Source organism: Xylocopa sonorina, chromosome 17 (assembly GCF_050948175.1).
Source record: "Xylocopa sonorina isolate GNS202 chromosome 17, iyXylSono1_principal, whole genome shotgun sequence".
Classification (NCBI taxonomy): Eukaryota; Metazoa; Arthropoda; class Insecta; order Hymenoptera; family Apidae; genus Xylocopa; species Xylocopa sonorina.
In genome coordinates this window covers 5326968-5346512 of record NC_135209.1, presented here as the reverse complement: position 1 = coordinate 5346512, position 19545 = coordinate 5326968, and the positions used below count along the sequence as shown (strand labels likewise).

The 19545-nt window shown below is 46.0% G+C and overlaps 1 protein-coding gene across 2 annotated transcripts in view; it reads right to left on the bottom strand.

Moving 5' to 3' along the window:
- Positions 1-2188: 2188 nt before the first annotated feature.
- The window catches only part of LOC143431151 (dipeptidase 1), an 80805-nt gene continuing 63448 nt past the window's right edge, over positions 2189-19545 (bottom strand). Inside the window, exons 2-8 of one of the 2 annotated variants that reach the window (XM_076907700.1) lie at positions 5102-5431; positions 3887-4019; positions 3616-3804; positions 3307-3509; positions 2751-2911; positions 2499-2628; positions 2189-2365 (exon numbers count right to left, since the gene is read on the bottom strand). In XM_076907700.1, coding sequence (XP_076763815.1) covers positions 2234-2365; positions 2499-2628; positions 2751-2911; positions 3307-3509; positions 3616-3804; positions 3887-4019; positions 5102-5431 — 1278 coding nt within the window. In that variant the 3' untranslated portion in view covers positions 2189-2233. The remainder of the gene's footprint in view (positions 2366-2498; positions 2629-2750; positions 2912-3306; positions 3510-3615; positions 3805-3886; positions 4020-5101; positions 5432-19545) is intronic. The other variant, XM_076907701.1, reaches the window with a different exon arrangement.

Sequence of the window (19545 nt, the reverse complement as noted above, 5' to 3'; positions counted from 1 at the left end):
GTTTACCAAATAAATTCGTTTACCAAATAAAAAAAAGGAAGTAGCAACAGCAATTTATTCATAGAACCTGCTGTAAAGTAGAGACGAGGTGAAGTAAAGAGTCGAACGGTGACAAGTATACAATAGAAACATTTATTCGTAGAATCCGCTGCGAAGATACAACGGGATTTTTGATACTCTACAGTTCCTCACCTACTCCTTGCACGGGAGTTCGGTATAATTCATACGAGTTATCTTCATTCCTCGTCTACCCTTCGGTTTCCAATTCTCTCTTATTTGTTCGTTCTCTCCTGAAGATTCAACTCGCACGAATCGCATAGTAAGTGCACACGAGACAGAAATAGGTGAACGGTGGACGCGCACGAAAATCGCGAGGGTGCGATCCCATTTCGAAGAGTATCAACCCCCCACCCAACGATTTCCGACGAGCCGTTGAAGACGTTTGATGATGGTTTTCTCGTTCGAGAACAATTTTTTATACAAATGACACGATTACATTCCGGTACAAGGTTCGAGAAATACAATTCTATCAGCGAATGCCTTCCGTGAGGAATCTTCGATTCGAGAATTTCCCTATTTTGTGAAAAGCGTTTTTTCTTTCATCTTACGACACAGTGTTTCTTTCCTAATAGTGCTAACAGCAGGACTCGTCTCACTCTTTTATTCTCATCGTTTCCTATCCTTCTTTTTAATTATCAATCGGATATGTGTTTCTCTTTCTGGAACTTCTTTTACCATCGACGATTATAACAACATAGTTTCCGAGGGAATCGGCGATTCTTCCGGGAACAGGTTCTCGCTTTGATTTTTCCAATTCTCGCTAAAGTGCACGTATTTTCAGTGCAACGAAGGGGGTAGGAGGGTGGGAAGACGTATGAAGATACACAGCCGGGTTCACACACAATATTTTCTTTTTTTTTTACAGTACAAGAGTGACATGGTTTAGAAATGATTTCTATATTGTCACAATTATGATCTCTTTTATTTCCTCTGATATACTAAATTATGCACGATCGGCTAATCTCTTCCTCTTTTACGATCTAGTCGAGATCAAACGTTTCCTCGTCAGATTACTCAATTCTGGTGTATATGTACAATAACAGATCGGAGGATTTACTCTATTTCTCAAAATAAGAGATTACTTTCCCAACAGACAGAATACCGTATATATAATTATTCGAACGACGATAAAAATCCTAACGTGACTCCAATCGTACAGATGATACTCTAAATTTCACAAGTTTCCCTATTACTTCTTAAGAATTGCGATCGTAACTTAATTTGTCACGTTGGACGAGTGTATTCTGAACCATGCGTACACGCGTACGTGTGATATCAAAATTTGATTGTACATATTTAAAGGATATTCAAAATACAAACGACTTTGGATTCAATTTTTCAGCTTAGGTCACCATTTTTCTAGTTTTGAGCAAAGATCGAGGGAAAGAGAGAGAAAGTGAAAGCGTCAATTCATCTCACGTCCTTTCTATCCGAGCATTCTATATTCTGAACTTGTTGCTTTCCCATAATCAGTTTTATGCACTCGCATGCATCCCGAACTTGTCACCACAATTTCGTATCAATCGATTATCTTCATACTAAAATCCTTGACGAACAAACCGAATGTATTTGCCTATAAAAGAAAATATCCGATGGACCATGTAATGGCAGAAGAGACAGATCTTCGTCGTTCGTACATCGTGGCAATGAGTCGCGGAAAATCGTCAGCGACCCGCGGTTTTGGTAGTTCCAGAGTAAGTCTAATAAATTTCATTCGAAAAATACAGTCCTCACAGTTTCGTAATCGTTCGAACAATTATAAACAGGGAGAAATCGCGTTTCCGTTTCTTTCTTTCCTTTTTTTTTGTTAAAGACTCGTTAAAAAAATAATCGTCTGTGCTTGTGCTTATTGAACGAAGGAAACCTACTGCCGAGCAAATTAGGCATTCGAAGCTGTGCATTTCGTTCGAGGTAGGTTCTTCTTCTTGTTTTTCCGTTTTTTTTTTGTTCTTTTTTTTTTTCTTTTTCTTTCTCTCGTTAAACGTTATCCTGATTGAGCATCTAAAACGGGACAGACATTGCAGGCGGGCAAGAATCAAGCAACGGGAAGCCCTCTCCTTTTGAGCCGGTCGTTCCGCCAGGACCTCCTTGACATCGACGCGATCCTGGTCGCTTCGTCGAACGGAGAACTAATTTACACGCCATCGAGAAACAGAAGGCATTTATAGAACGATCAAACTTCCATGACTCTCTGCACGGAGTTGATATCGAGCGCGCAGCTTCCTGTCGTGTCCGGGGAATCCTGAAGATATTCCTCGGACGGCGTCATTCCCGCGGTTCTCATGTCGTCCCTAACTCGTTCCACCTGCGAAGAATACCGGCCGTTTTTCTTTCTTTTTCCCTTCGCGAACAAGTTTATTAACATCTGCGAGATTATCAGTATTTTTCGTAAACGAACGGTAAGTAAAAGTCGAAATTAGATTTGAACGAATTCCAACCTGCCGGAGGACCCTCAGTAGATTCAGACCGGCGACTTTCTTTAAGTCGAGCACGTTCCACTTCCCGCTTCGAAGGAGTTCGGCGAACAATTCGGGATACTTCGAAACATCCTCAAGTCCCCGGGGTGTTCTGTTAACACAGTCGATTATATGGTTCGTAGCAACAGGTATTAGTATTTTCTTAACGTATAAGGCACGTGGTACGAAATGTTTGTCAATTTTCTAGCGCTCTTCAAGACGAGACATACATACTTATTGATACCATCGAAGTCGCCACCGACACCGATGTGGTCCACGCCAATTAGGTTTCTAATGTAGTAAATATGTTCAGCGACGTCCGAGACGGTCGCCTGAGAGCCACATTTCACGAAGTAATTATAAAACGTTACCATCACCAGCCCACCGTTAGCAGCCTGCAAGGAATTCGTTAATTGGGCTGTTCGATAAACTTCGAGATGAAAGATAATCGTCGATATAAAGAAAGGCACGGACGCAGGATAAGCGAGGGAGGGAGAGAACACTTAGATCCGTTAATTTCGCACCCTACTAATTTGTCTCTTAACGAGGGGACGCGAGGAGGATCCCTATAATGGAGCAGAAAACTCGACAATAGAAACGAATCGCCTGTGGTAAATGTTTCGTGCCGTAGGAAGCCCAGCTGCGGAGATAATCATCTATCCACCGGAGAGGAAGAGGAACTCTTGGTGGTTAAGGGAGAGGCGCGAATGCCATCGCTTTTCCTTTCGATTAAACCAAACCTTCCTCTGGACGAGACTAAGCTATCGACGCGATCCCTTTATTTGCTTACCAGCTGCTTCAGAATGTCATCGGGAACGTTCCTCGAGGAATTGCAAATGGCAAAGGCCGAAGAGTGAGAAAAAATGAGGGGCGCTCTGCTGGCCCTTAAAGCGTCCCTCATGGTAGCCCTCGCCGTATGACTGAGGTCTATCAGCATTCCCAGCCTATTCATTTCCTGGACTACCGTTTTCCCGAATGCTGTTAGACCGCCTCCTGGAACAAAAGAGGACTCCAGTTTCTCTCCTCGTTAACCTCCCTCCCTTGCGCGATTAAACGCAACGGGACTTGGATATTTTTCCAAGTACTTTCTATCGCTCACCATCCTCGTCCTCGTCCTCCACCGACGAACTTTTCGCCCACGGCGTATTGCACGTGTGCGTGAGCGTCAGATACCGTACACCCAATTGATACAGTGTCCTTAAAACGGCTAGACTACTTCCTAGGCTATGCCCACCCTCCACACCGATCAGAGAAGCTATCCTGCCTTTCTCGTGGGCCTCCAGGATCTCTGAAAATTTACAACCAATTAATTATCTCGTTCATTTTCGCAAAGTTTCTTATCGCGTAAAGGGAACGCGAGAGATACCTACCCCTTGAAGACGCAGCGAACTGCATGTGTTGCGAGTACTTCTCTATAAGCCTCTTAATGAGGTCCACCTGCTCCAGAGTCAGCTGGACCGCGTTGAGATGCTGCGACTCGCACGGCACGTAAGCAGCCCAAAACTGTGAACAAAGTGCCGGTCGGATTAGTCTCTGGTTAATTAGGAACGGCCGGAAGAATGGCATTAAGGCTGATTACTCGCGCGCAGCGCGCTAGATGCGAAAAACTAATGGAATTTTTCTGTTCCTCGAATAATGTTTTAGAACGTTCTCCCATTTTTGAATGATTATTTCCGTTTTCTCGAGGCGTACCCTTCTCCTCTTCGACCGCATAATTCTGCGAAAATACGTCGAGTACGGTACGGCAACGCTTTCAACGAAATGGTCCGCTGATCGATGGGTAACCACGCTCGAATTTTGGTTCATTATTGCTGTTTAATAAGATCGTTCTCCATTACTGTACTGATATTTATTACGCATTATTTCATCCCGTGCAACCGTGACAAATTTTATGATCGCGGTTCTGCGCTTATGATTTATCGTACCGCAAATATGGTATCACGTAGCGTCTATAAATAATCGTATGCGTGAAAATTCGCTATAACTCACGGTTAGTTGGACCACGCAGGTCGCGGCAAACATTATCCTGCTAATTATAATGTCCGAATACAACGCGGAGTAAAATTTCCATTCGTCTCGAATCTTGTTACCGTCTTCTCGCTCTAAATTCCATCGTCGCACCTCGAGAGGCATTATTTATTTTTCGCCCCTCGCTAATCACTCGTGACTAACTCCTAAAGCACATATCGAAGCATTTTAAACGACTGCGCGTATGTGCTTCCGTGTTTCTTTGCCGAGCGACGAGTAAACTCGCGTCGCGATTTCGCTGACGATTCGCGTCATCGTTTTCCTCGACGGACGCTCGGCTGGCTGGGCGATAATGGCGTATCCGACGTGAACGTGGCAAAACGAAGACGAGAAAAACGAGAAACGCGCGGCCAGGAAGAAAGCCAGCCAGCTAGGTTAGCTGGCGCGCAAAAAATAGAAGCAACCAGAAAACCTGGGGAGAACCGGTAACGAGCTCGCGGTCGAAAGCGTGGTATCGAGGCTCCCTGTGTTTGTGGAACGTAACGTTCGCTCGTTTTCGTCTCGTATCCGTTGCTGCGCGATGGGTAATTGGACGATCGGTTTTATTATACGATTACCTGCCCGCCGACCATTCCTTGACGAAGCCTGACCAGATCCGTCTGACTCCACGCGCTCTTGCTCCAAGGCGCGACCTGTCGTAGATCCTTGTCGAAGTCGAACTCAGCCAGCTGGTTGTGGACGAAGTTTCTAATGTTCCAGGGCAGATCATTGTGGCCGTCGATCAAAGGCACCTCCGAAAGAACCTGTCTCACGGTCTCCAGCCTTTCCCGCGGCGACGTCAGATGCGCAGTCTCGCCATCGGCTGGTCGTGGGCCAACTTTGCCAATCCAGCTTCCGATTGTCAGTATGATCACGCTTGCTGCCCAGACACCGCTCTGACCGCCACACTGAAACGTTATTAGTTTGTTAATTGTCTAGCCAGCGACAGCGATGACGTTGTATGTATTAATGGCAAGCAAGGTGCTGGAAAATGTATCCAGCGTTAATTCAACCGGATGTCGTCCGCGCTTTCTGCTGGAGGACATCCGAAAGGGAGGGTAGAAACGCGATATCCAAAGAGTTGAGCGACGATAGCTAAAGGAGACCGGAGAAAGCTTTGACGTTTTCGTTCAGACATAATTTACTGTTCCGTCCTGTGAGTTGCAAATGTTTCTAGGGACCCAGCCGAGCTGTCAGCGTGGTGCTGCGAGCGTTGAATAGTTTACGATTCGCGTCAAAGGAGCACGGCGAATTTCTTTCTCTTTCGTTCGAGGTTCATGCCTTTCCAGAACGCGAGGGCGTATACGAGGCAAGCGTTTGTTGCGCGTATTATTTGCGAAAAGTTTATGTTGCCTGTACAGCGTAGGTGGAATGTCGGAAAAAAGAGTCCCCTCTACATTGACTATTTCTTGCGCGCTAAATGGAGGAACGACGTATAAAGTCGATCCCCGTATCCTTGTACGTCAAACGAGATTATGTCACCGATGGCAATTCGTCAAAGGGATGACGAATTGCTTCTTGCCAGGGGCGGGATGATTGATCGATGTAGTTTGATTAAAAACGAAGATCACCTGTCTGAATTTGTTCACGCGGAAGATAAACTTTCATTTTAATAGAATTTCAACCGGGTTAGTCCGACGAACCGTATCGACGATCGAGGTGTAGCGATCTAAGCGCAGCAAGAAAGGCGACCCGGTTGGCCTGTACAGGTGAACGTCCATTAACAAATTCTTTCAGCGAACCTTTCAGGTCCCCTGATGCAGCGAACTTTCGTTGTCTCGAATTATCGGAGAACACGAATTTAGAGGAGAATGCGTTGTAACGTGGAAAACTGTTGAAAGCGACGCGTCGCGTCGATGGATGTCGAGTAACAACAATTTTCGAGTATTATTAAGAACTCTAACGAATTATTTGCTTGAATCACCTTAGAGAAAGATATTATACGCGAAGAAATTGTATTCATTAACTTCTGACCATGAAATCCTGCGAGATTGGAGGATACGAGAGAGCTTTGCGTACATTTGTCGTTTTGTATGCAAATGGGATTAGCAGAGGATGATCCACGAAAGAACGGGAAACACTGAAGTGCTGAACAATGTTTTTTAGCTGAATCCAGTGTCTATTCCATTGGTACTAAGCTAAAAGCTCGAGAGAACGTAGTTCTTCGAATTTTCTTAGGTCGTTCGTAATAGCCCGTGTCTGACTAGACTCGCTACGTTCTACTGGTGACTGTATAGGCCATTGTGATGCAACGCTGTTCCGAATAGCTTTTTCCTACCGTTCCCTTTGTAGTATAAAATTACGTCACGGTTTCCCCCGGAAAATAAAATGTAAAATAAATCGAATGGAGAATGTAATATTTCATTATTAAATAAAATTTAATCAATGTTCCCAGGCGGTAGCGTAGGATCGCCAAAATGAATTCCATCCGGGACAAGTTCTCCTTTCTATATCAGCCTTCACCACCGAGATTAACACCCTCTCGCAAAAATTCCAATATCGGCCTGCTACGACGACTACTACGACCGACGAGAATGACGTCGACAAATCTCTCTTGATTCGGCATCGACACGAGGCCGTATCGCAATTTACATTCCTGGCTGTTCTTATTAGAAGATCGTCGGAGAACGGGTTGCACGTACATGATTAATTTATGCATTTGTCTGTCTCATTTTATCATTTACTACATCGCACCGTTCAAACCGATCAAGTACCGACTCCTAGTTCTCCAACGACTGATTCGAATCGTTAATTAAATCAGAGCGAGCTGATAGTGTAATGCGAATTTTTTCTAAATAAACAATGAAAATTCTAAAGGGTTACGAAAGGATCGATTTTTCGATTGAATTAACAAAGAGGAAATCGGAGAGGTACACAGATAGGAAACGTGGATTTCTTTTAGCAGGAATAAAATTGGTATTGATCATCCGTCCTGGACTAATACGAAACGCGAATGTAAAACAGTTTCGGCGGCTGTAGCAGAGCAGAGGAGGATTTATCTTAAAAGAGAAAACAAAATAAAAAATGGGGATAGGATATGGAAGCCAGTGGAACTGGCCGGCGTCCAAATGTCGAGCGTAATATAAAAGGTCGTATTAAAAGAGCGTGCTGGAAGAAGATCGGGGACAACAAAGGTTGGATCGATCGATTGGTGTGCGTATCGATGCCTGGGCATTGGGACACGTTCGATACAACCGCAACGGGGTAGTCGGAACGCTTCAAAGTCAGCCAAAAAATTATCATCTTCTTTCGTCTCCCTCCGTTCGCCTGTCCTACTTTGTCTCCCACCCCCTCGTTCTCTTCTGTAGCAAAGTAGTTCTCGACCATTTCTTCGAATCACTTATATATCGTTATCTCGTAACACAAATGCTAGGATTTAATGCGCCCCACGAATTTATCACTTCGCTGCTCGAGACAGCTACTATCCTACTTCGAGATGAGAAAGGGGGTGAAGCGCATTGGACCTGCACGCTGGGGATATATATCTATCTGTATATATATATTTCTCAGGCTCCAAGTATGGCATTTTTGTTTTAACCCCCTACCTTCCTCGGCTTTATGGTTTATGTCAACCTGTACGCGGCAGTGGTGTCGCGTACGTATGGAATTTTGATAAGTCGCGGATTTCGAGCAAGGCTGCACGCTCCGTATTTTGCCTTTCAACGTGACGAGACGAATTCGTCTTCGTGGATTCCATCGTGGGCGTTCGAACGGATCAGAAGACAATATACGTTTTCGCTTCGACGCGGTTTTATCGACGGCTCGACGCAGCTCTAGGGAAACTGGTAAAAGTTCGCGACTATCGGGTTTGAACAGCGTTTATCTCGCTTAATCGACATTTTAACGGTCGGCCAGGAAGAGATCAAATTATCGCGAGGAAATTGCGACCCTTCCCAATGAAAATAACGCGGTCGAGCCCCCGGGGGTTTATTAGCCCCGTGGTTTTTCTCCAACTCTCGGGGCCGAAACCCGGCCGCGTACATCCGTCCGGGGAAAACGTACAGGTCACCGATCACGTTTATAGAGCAGGCTGATCCGGCTCTTGCGCGAGCCACAGTATTGTTTCTTTCATAATTGACGAGGCAATTTCGCGGATAGAGCCAAAGCCACGATTGAACGTCGCTCGTAGAACGGGGACGAAACAAACGGAACAACCTCGACGATTGATTGCGAGATTTGCGATGTTGTAATAAAATTCATCACGGTGATATGCAGTAAATATAATATTAAAAAAAAAAAGGATTATCAATTTGAAATTGTATCCCTTCTACTGCTCGTCCTATTCTCTTTCTCAGGGCCATTGATCAGTGTACCCGGAGCAATTGCGATTATTCCATTATGGTACGACCATTCTAACAGCGTTCCACTTGAACAGAAAGTGAAACAGTCGTTCGCACGGGGGTAGAAGTGTAATCTTTACATTTCCACACCTTCGCCACGCGCAGTTGGCCGTCGTAACAATAAGGAGTACGAGGGAGAAGGAAAGGAACGAAGCACTTCGTTACGAAATGGCCTCGTAACGTTCGAAATTGCAGGACTGCCTCGTGGTGTGACCGTAAAAAGTCCTAAAGGGCCGGGATCTTATTTTTAACCGACTTCTCCTCCTATTCCGCGAGCGGTTGTTCCGTCGAACGTCAGATGTAAAAGTGTAATTTACCGCGAGGCTCTCTGGCTCCGTTTGAGAGGCGCCGCTTTCCGAAACGCAAAGTACAATGGATTCGAGGCCGCGTTTGAAAATTGTAAACTGCGCCAGTTTCTACTGTTTCTTTTGACCGTTCGCTGCTTAACCACGCGCGGCAGATATTTTCTGGTATTCAGAAAGTAGGTTTCTGGGTGACTAAATGCTCTGATTACGAGTCGACTACCGATATTTCTAGCAAAAAAATTAGCCATCGTAATTAAGTTCAAATAATTTTAACAGAAGTGCTGATTTTAGTCAAGAATTTTCATCCCCTTCCGTAACTATAAATATCGTTCAGTATGACCTGACAGTCGCGTTATTTGCTTTGAAAAAATGAAACCACAAAAAGTTTTCGCTAATGAAAATTAATTTCGATGGACGAGAGGTGAAACGCGAAAAGCTGCGAAGCTGAAAATATTTGGGAACGCGGGGAGAAGTGAAAAATCGGTGGGTAACAATGTTGGTTAGGGAGAGCGGAATATTTTCAAGTTATCGAATCACATACCGTCGGCAGGCAGCTCGATAAAACGGGTGCAAGTAAGTGGAAATCTAAGAGTAAATACCAGGGCATAAGGGAAGCGAATTGGAAATTTCTCCGGTCGCAATTCGCGTTACGTGACTGGGTACACGGTATTTCATGGAAATTTCTCTGGGGACACGGGTGCGCATCCGGGTGACGATGCACCGTCCAACGATGATTTCGCCCGTGTTTCCCGAAACATCGCGATCCAGGGGGCGGCATTTTTGCCCCGATAGACGTCGTAGAAATGGCCGCTGAAAATGATGCCAACGTGTTCGGCGTGGAGATTCGTTGAACCGGGTTGGGGACACCGCCGGTATGTAAAAGTGAACTTTTCTTATGAATATTCAAGCCGAGCATGGGGGTTTTTAATCTCGTCCGCGTTTCGAGTCTGCGATGAGGCATCGTTGCGAATATGCGAGGTGATTCATGAATTTTTACAAGTTTCAGAATGTCGAGTAAGTGGTTTCGCCAGTGTTCTTAGGCAATGCGAATCACGAGACTGTATCGCATCTACTCCCACGGTTGAAGCAGAAAAAGTTAGCCCGGCAACCGAAGCTCTAAGTCTGCGGGGATCTCGATTTCTGTCAGGGCAGCGAGGGAAAAAAAGCGTCGGACGGTGTTCATTTTTCGCGCTGCTCCCGCCAAGCGATCTCGCCGAAAAAAAGGCTGAACAGAGCGAATGGAACGGTCTGGCGTGGGATCCGAAAAAAGTATCGGTCGTGTTGGGTCTCGTTTCGCGAGATAGCATCGCGAGGAACAACGTTGCCAACGAGAACAGAAGGAACCACCCCGCGCGACCATCCCCACGTTTCCCTTTTGTCCGCGCCCGGTCCCTTCTTTTTTCCTCGATTTTCAACATTTCCGAGCAAACGCGAGAACACGATCCCTCGATTTTACGCTAGTCGGGATTCTTCTGACTTTTTTTCCAACCGATACTACCCCAGTATCAATGGAACGCGTACTGTTTTCAGAATGTAAAGGTAGCGATGAAAGGGACATCGCAATATTAATTTCTAAAAGAGGAATTTCAATTAACTATCTTTTTAGGTAGATGGAGAAATTCTCTCGGTTCGAATCGAGAAGACCAACGAAAGCAGTGGAAATCTACGGGACGAATAGAATGAGGAGGATACGGCGAACTACATTTGCCCTTCCTCCACCGAAAAGAAAAGAAAAGACAGAGGGAAAAAAGGGGAAAAGGAAGCGGCGGAAAGAAGTAACGCGTTCGTTTAATTTTCGACGTGGGTAACACAGCGAAAATAAAAAGCGTTGGCGTGCACCAACGCCCAGCCGACGCCATCTTCCGCGGGTTCCTCCCGAGACCGTTTTCATTTCGGACCTGTTTTTCCCACAGGATGAAACAATTCCGCGGCGCCCTTGCTCATCGTTGAATCACGCGATTCTCCTTCTTTTCCCACTTCGGTCCTGGCTCAACGCTTAAGCGACCAGGTAGGTTCAAGCACCGGGGGTGGAAAAGGGGTGCGGTGGAGGGCAGCAGGGAAACAAAAGCGCCGAGCGAGCCCCGGGAAAAATGATAAAAGTGTTGCGAAGTTCCCAGCGGAGCAGGAAACTTTGTTATTCCTCTGGTCGGAGGAAGATTCATACGTAGTAAGTAGCCATGAGAAGTTGAGGAGGGTCACGGTGAGCCGGCAAGATGCCTCGACACCCGGCCAACTTTCCGCGTGAAACTTCCAGATTGGAAATATTTCGTGGATGCCTACTCTGGCTCTTTTTGCGGAAGAAACGAAGGAACGGGCAGTCTGCCTGCTGGAATTCGATCCTTTCTCGCGCGTACGCGCCATTCGTAAATCAGACGATCGAAACTTTTCCGCTGGACGCGTGTATGGGGGTGGAGAGGGAGCTCGCGAGAGGATGGAACAAGTTTACTCGTAAGATTTACTTCTGGTACACTTGTCTGCGCTGCATGGTAATGATTAGTCGAGCCAGATGGACATCGATTCGGACGAAGAAAGTTCCATTAAACGAGCGATATTATCGAATGCTGTACAGCGCTGATCCGCGGTCGTTTGAATTAACAATTAACCAGAAGTCTCGGTAAACTACCGTCGAGATTGAATAACGTAGTAACAGAGTGGGAATGAAGGACACTTGCTATACGGCTAATTACCGTCCAGCAAACGAGTCTGATGGACCGTAAAAAGAAGGAACGCGGTCGGGGCTAGCAAAGAACGTTGGGTACAGAGCGGATCCGTGGGGTCGAAAACGCCAACGGAAAATGAACTTTAGCTCGCGCGCAGATAAAACAGAGGAACGATGAAAATCGGTTTAAAGTGGCGAGTTTAAACTTCGTTCGACTAAAATCTGCCGGCTGTTTGCAGCTGAACCACGAATTCCGTCGGTCAAGCTTCGTTTCCTGCAACTATCGGTCGCCTGACAGAGTGCTAGACGGGGATAGGCGAATGTTACTCTTATTATATCGAAAGGAAATATTTGCGCTTGTTGGCCCCGACGGTTATTTGCAAACAGGAATTACTCGACTTCGTGATGTCGTTTTTCGCTAGTTCTCAAACACCATTTCGATCCTTTGATACAATATCGCGAATAAAACGTGCTCGAGCACTTTGTACAGAAATTCCTGTCGCGTGAGAAATATTGATTTATCGCGCCTTTCGTTCGTTGTTGTCGGACGTTTTGTTCGGGTTCCTGCGAACCGAATATTAAACTCAATTGGGGTTAAATCGTTGACACTCGATGACTCGATAAATTTAACTGATACGAAAGGATATTATTAGAAAAATATACAGAGTATTCGCGAGCTATGCGGGCTAAAGTTTGCCGAGTGGTAGCGAACCAAAGGAACAGGATTTCCGATAGATTCGTAGAGTAAACCTCAAAGTACCGCGCCTAATCGGTAAGCCGGTATAACTGATAAGAATTCGCTCGAGGCTTATACCTTTTATTACACATTTGCCACCCCCTCCCCGTTTATTTTTGCCAATTTAATACCACTGAAACTCCAAAGTGGAGGGTGATTTAGTATGATGAAGGATCACGTTGAACGCGCGAGGGTGTCGCGGAAAATGGAGGGAAAGGTTGAAAAGACGACGCCAGCTCCAAATCACTTAGCGAACGCTTTGAACGCGGACTAACCCCTCAAAAATGCATGTACATCCAGATTAATATTGAAAGCTTAATTAACGCTGCTCTGCCTCCAGACTGTAGGATAAATCTGTAGAATTTAAATTGAACGCTTCATTGTGCGTTCAATAATGCATTTCAATTCTGCTGGTACTTCTTGTGCTCACTGAATGGTAATAATAAATGAAGACGGTGGATGGAAAATATTGTTCAACCCTTCGTTTTGCCTTGCCTCTCTAACGACGATCAGCGTTAAGCCATCGGGGCCATTTCCCCGGAAGCTCCAATAAATCGGTGGAAACTCTGCGAATTTTTCGCCGCTCCACGACGTCAGGACGAATTATACCAATCCGAAATGCAACCTGTTTCCGCGGGAGAATTACGCGATTCCGCGGTGGTCGCGAAAGGAGAGAAAGAGAGAGAGAGAGAGAGAGAGAGAGAGAGAGAGAGAGAGAGAGAGGAGAAGGCTATAGTCGGTCTTAAATTTTACTTAACATTATCTGGCGTCGGTCGGGGGACGCGCGCAAGGCCAGCCACTCGTGCTGAAGTTATGCACAGCATTTGCCCGCGAGGACATAACTCTGAGCGCAAAGTTGGCAGAGAACAGCTACGGAATCCCTTCCGCGCTGGAATAACGTGAAACCCGGAATAACAAACCACCTATGTTACTGTCCGCTCCTTCTCTGTCTCCCTTTCGTTCCAGCCTTCTGCCTTCTGGTCTACCTGCGAGAGCCAACGGTGAATTCGATTTTCAACTCGAGGAAACGACGTGAATCCTTGGCGCGCACAATTCGCGTCCTGCGTTCAGTTTCTCGTGAATCGACTTTTATGATTCGTCTACAGTTTATCGTTAATTGTACCCGGTGGAATTTTGCGGAGATTTCAGGTTCGGTTCGGGTAGGATCCCGTTGCAAATATTAGGGTACGCGAGTCAGGAACGTTCTCAGTCAGGTTCGATACATTCGTGCAACAAACCGGGACCGTAATGGAAAAGTTTGTTTCCATGGGGGGTGCGGCGTAACGCGTGACGGCGGGCTGCGTACGAAACTTTTATTTACGTACAGGGTAATAAAGACTATAATAGAATATTCTATAAACTGGTGGCGCCCGACTGGTTTTCATAACGTATTCCATTAACGGAAGTTGCCGTGACGCGACAAACTTGTACAGAATACCCAACGCAGGAAAATGATAATGGAATCGGATCTCTTCTTTCGTTCTCCAGACCGAGAGAACCCATCGATAACTGGGGACGACGTTTTCGATCGAACAGCCCTCTCTATTCAGATGGTTCCTCCGTGAAATTTCGATTCCCGTCCGGGACCAGAAAGCATTCCATCCTCGAATCGATACGAAAACGCTGGTCGAGTTTCGCGACGGGGCTAACTCGAAATTTCTCTGCCGCGACAAATATAAACTCTTCCCTCGTTCAGGGATGGAAACGGATGCGCCTTGTGGCCCCGACGAGGTAGTAGCTTCGCGAGGACGGAATTTTTCCGAGCGAATCTCGTATGGAAAACTGAACACACGCTAACGGGTCTTACGTGACTTGGCGAATATACCAGCTTTTTTTACCTCTTGGATTTTTCATAAACGTTGATCTTTATCACTGCTCTCGCAAGGAAATTTTATGGTATAGATTTCTCTTCGACCTTAATTCCCCGAGCAGCTGGTATGCGCTCAAGAGAAATTGTTTTATTTCAGTTGCCTGCTCTTTCTAGCCTTTCATTTCAATCTCATTTCCCACCCTGCTTTTTGACAGCGCGCGTTCCCCATCCCTTTCTTCGTTTCATCTTTTTTCTCCACGCTACCCTTATGCTGCCCTACTTTCTTTATTCCCATGTTTTCCACTTCTTATTTATACGCCCTTTATGTTTTTCTATCTTGTATTTTATCAGCCTTCTCTTGAACTCTTCCGTCGTTCCTAGCGTCACTCTACTCCACTTAGTATCCGGGTCATTCCGCGCCAAGCCGGTCACTTTTCTACCGCGTGTTCGGGATTCTCATCGAATTGAACCGCGTCACTTTTCTCGTTTCAATTTTTCCCTTTATTCCTCGTTTCGGGTCGCGTCCGTGCCGAATTTGCCCTCTTTTGACTACGTTCGAGCACCCAATGCAGAAGCTGGTCCAGGTGAAGTGCGACGACCGAGATTCGCGGTATATGTCACGAGTCGCCGTCGTTCGGATCCCACCAGCTCGTTACTACGTCCGCTAACGAGAAATTTCCCCGTCAAGCGGAGCTAAGAACAGACCAGTCGCGATCGTAATCGTAACTACGGGTCACACCGGGGTACGTTGGATGGATCTGTTTACGGTAATTTAACCGCCTGCCAGAACTCGTCGCGGAGCACTATCACATGGATTTGATATCACGGACGATATCGTTGACCTGGAAAATCTCATCGTGCCTGGCGGAAACGTGTTTTCATATTTTCGCCGGTGCAAACATTTTAGAAATCTCGCGTTCCCTTTGATGCTCCGTTTCCAGCAAGAGTTTATTATCCTTTGCCACAGAAAAGAACCGGCCGTACGAGAAAAGTTTCGCGGACTGTGTATCCGAGTATAGAGATGAAGGATGCGGATTTCTGGATCGGGGAACAAACAATCCTTTATCTTGTTTCAATATGTGCGTTCCATGTTTGCTGAGGAGAGACTCGTCGGGATTAGCTAGGTCCCAGCTAAAGATTTCGTTACGCAAAAGGCACGCGGCTCGATCGCGGTGATCCTATGCACCGTTTGAAGGATTTACAGTCTCCATTTACCTTGTCGAAAAGCACATACGATTATCGAATTCGAGTCTGTCGTTTAATTACGTACATTTAGCCACGATGAAATGAACGTTTAACAGCAAACACATCGATCGGATTCTTCGACGTTGCGGTCCGAGTCACTTCAAAGCGCATGAAACGATTACATTGGCGAAGTTAATTGAATCCCAGCCGCTGGTTTTAGGTTCCTTTCGAGGTAAATTCCTGCGCAAGAAACTTTCCGCTGGGACGGGCAACGTAATTCGCCTACGCTTATTGGAACGTATTCGATTGAACCTGATAAGGGTATCAAATTTAAATGCGATCGGGATAGTGAGTGAAATTTAATTGAATCGGAAGTTCCTTCGTTCGATGCGCCCTTTCCATTAAACGGCCAGCTGGCCTGCACCTTTATCTGCCCTTCTCATACCAGTTTAAGGATACGCGAACAAGAAAAGCAAGATTCCGCGCCTTTTCATCTTCTCTCCAACACTGTGGCGATGATCCACGGTCCTGCATATGCGATTCCATTTATTAATATGACACGTATTGTATCTAATTGTCAGCTGGCGTAATTAATCGAATAATTTATCTAATAACACATTCCGATCCAGTTAAAGAAATAACGAGCTCTGCGGTCGAGCGATAAATGTATGCTTTATTAAATGTACACGAACGAGAGTATTGAAACATTCCATTCCATTTAATTTAGTTCATAGAGAAATTAAACAGAGTCGTTTACGTTCAGTTACCTTAATCAACGTGAAATCTGCCGGCAGCGTGCCGCGTAACGTAATTTCAGAGAAATATTTCCCTGAGACCTATGACACTACCTAACGCAAATGAAACAATCTACGGGACCTTCAAGTTACGGTATATCACGATGTTACATTAGATAACAACATCAACTTCCGCGTACCAAGCGTAATAGCGTATCCACTTCGTTTCCATTTCCGGTGCATTCCACGAGCCCCTTGTTAATTACCCTTATTTTAATAGTGCCATTTATTGAAACGGCAAATACCGTGCCACCAGCCGTGATATTGTTATTATTTCTACGGGGGATAACGCGACGCCATATCACGCACTCGCATAACTTTTCTGCGGCCGCGCAAATACAAATTAATACACTGTTTATAAATTAATAGCCGAAAAACTTGGTCGACGCGGTAATCAGGATTCAATAACAGCATTATTACGACACAAACAACCGCATTGGTACCTCTGGAACACCGCATCGCCCTCGCCACAGGCCGCAATTTCTACCGAACCATTAACCCCATAATGTGCACCAAACAATTCTACCGATCGAACAGGCTGTCGTTCTGCGTCCTGGATCGGTCCACGGTCGACTAAGCGCGAGCCGATCGGCTGCTTATGAGAAGGAACGAGTCCCGGTGTGTTGGGGCGGAAAGGAAAACATTCGTGCACGGTGTGCCCGATGCTGACCGATTCTGTATTCCACCACCGCAGCAATATTTCTCTGAGTAGGATTTTACGTGCCTTCACTCGGCCACGGTTCGAACGAGGTCGCGCCTTCGTTTGCCAGCCTCGAATTCCGGTCACGACGGACAGATCTGCCGGCGGGAACAGGCTTACCTTCCGTGGCAACGTGCCTCCGTTCTGTTCTCGCTCTTACACGGTTATTATAGACACAGCCGTGCTTCGCCGGCATCTGAACGGGGATCTCGTCAGTCTGATTGGGGGAATAAAACGAATTGGCGGATGAAAGGATTAACAGGCTCGACTAGCTTGACCCTTTCGACGCGCTGAATGCGGTCGCTGTTGAAGGTTTAGCGATCACACGCTGTCCGTTGCGTTTCTGACTCTGAATTGGCTGGGTTTTCAAAGGTTCCATTTATGGCTGGAGTCGAGCGAAGAGGATTGTACGATGGCACAAAAGATGAACAGTGGTGGTGAAAATTCGTGAAGCTATTTCTATGCGTGTTAAATCCGGTGCTATGGTAGCGCTATGCTACTGACGTATGGTAAATCAAGGGTACCGTAGGACAGGATTTTTTGACAAGAACGTACTGTCACGAATCGATTGCTGCGAAGAAGATCGTTCAAAGTTAACCGCGTACAAGTACGTAACGTAATTGTTCCACTGAGAATATATAACGTACGTGGTCTTCTGTTTGCACGTTACTTTTGTATCTTGTTTGCAGCGGCGTATCCAACGCAGAGCCATTCGTTAGAAAAAAAGGGGACGAACTCTGGCAGAATACTGTCCCCTTTCCATGGAAACTCTCCGCAAATCGCAGAATAAATGAGCTCGCGTTAACGTAAAACGCGATCAAATCGCTCGTGAAATCCAACCCCCCAACCCGTGGGGACCGAGAAACTTTGTATTCCGCGTACATCGAGACGTACGGGTTCGCGAATCCGTACGGACGCGTTGCGTTACACTTTCACGATCGTTGTTCCTCTTCGTCGGCGGCGGTCATTAGCAGATAACGAGACGCTCGCAATAACGAGCCGGAAAATACGGCAATTTAGCAAAACTAACGCAGGGAGGGGTGGCTAATATCGGTGGAAAACGAAAACGGTCCGCAGCCGCGAGGCGGAAGCGTGCAGAGTGACTATATCAACCGGCATTAGCCTGGACTTGCGGAACGAACCAGACGACGATAACGGCCATTTTTAATGGCGCGGACTTGTAATTCTCGTTAGCCCGGAAACGCGGTCGTCGGAACGAATTCGACTCGCGCCGCGCGGCTATTCTCGTTCTGAAGGCTAAATAGTCAAGCTCTTCTTGACGAGGACTTTTACATTCTGCCCTTCGATGCCCATTTGCATTTGTTTAATCCCCATTCAATGGGGGTCACGCAACACGGAAAGGCGGTAATCTTGCCTGGAAATAATTATACGATTGATATGTTCGCTACTTTTAGTTTTCAATCTCTCGTTCAACCCCCTTTCCGCCTTCCTCGCCCCATTTTTCATTAGCTATTGTCACTTATAAGCAGAACGACAGAAGCTTAAAAGTGGAACTGACAGACGTCTTCGTGGGGTGCTCGAGGAAGCCTGAGAAGTGGCATTTTCCTTCGTAGATCCGTCAAAAGAAAGTTTTTCAAAGTGGACGATTATTGCGCGGAGATTTGTCGAGCACAAGGCCGAACACGAATAAAAAAAAGTTCTTCGACGCTTCGTTCCTCAAGTAATCGGGCCATTAAAATTTTCAATTCGATTCTGCCACGATAAAACGACGAAATGATTAGTTGGCGAGATGGAAGTTACGGAAACAGGGGGAAATAATGAGAAGGTCGTGTGCGTGGGAGTAGCTGCATGGAAAAATGAATGTATTGTACTTGGCGAATAAAATCTACTTCGTACGACGACGTTAACTGGACGAGAAAGACTAAGAAATAGATAGAAAACGCAATCCCGAGGGGGTGAGTGTTGGCAGCGTCGCAGAAAGGGGAAGGCGATTAACCAACGCCGTGCTAGGTTTCACAGATCGGGTGTCCATGTTAATGGAGGTCGATTTTCTAATAACGACCACCACGTTTTACCGGTTTTACGAGTTCGCCAATGATTTCACGACGGAAAGAAGTTGAACGAGCCTTCCTTCTACCAGTTTTAATTGCTTTTTCTCAATTGGTTTACTGCCCCTCTATTTCTCTTTCGCTAAGAACTTTCCCTGCGAATGGAGTTTGCGAATCGTCCGTGTTTTATTCGCTTGAAATATTTTAGGAAATCAAGTACAAGGAATCGATTACGCTCATCATTTCACTGATTACTATTAGGATATGGAAATGATTTTAGATGATCGTTAAATTTGGGCAACGCGACGAGTGCTCTGGAATTGAAACGATTCGTGCTGGGGGAATAGTAATAGTGGTCGGTCGTAAAAACGGACGGAAAAGATATGAAACGCAAAGCGTTACCTGAAAGTTACAAACATGTGACTGGCAGACGGGGGAGGAAAATAGAGAGGAGAAGGCAGGCAGGCGAAATCTGTGAGGTTGA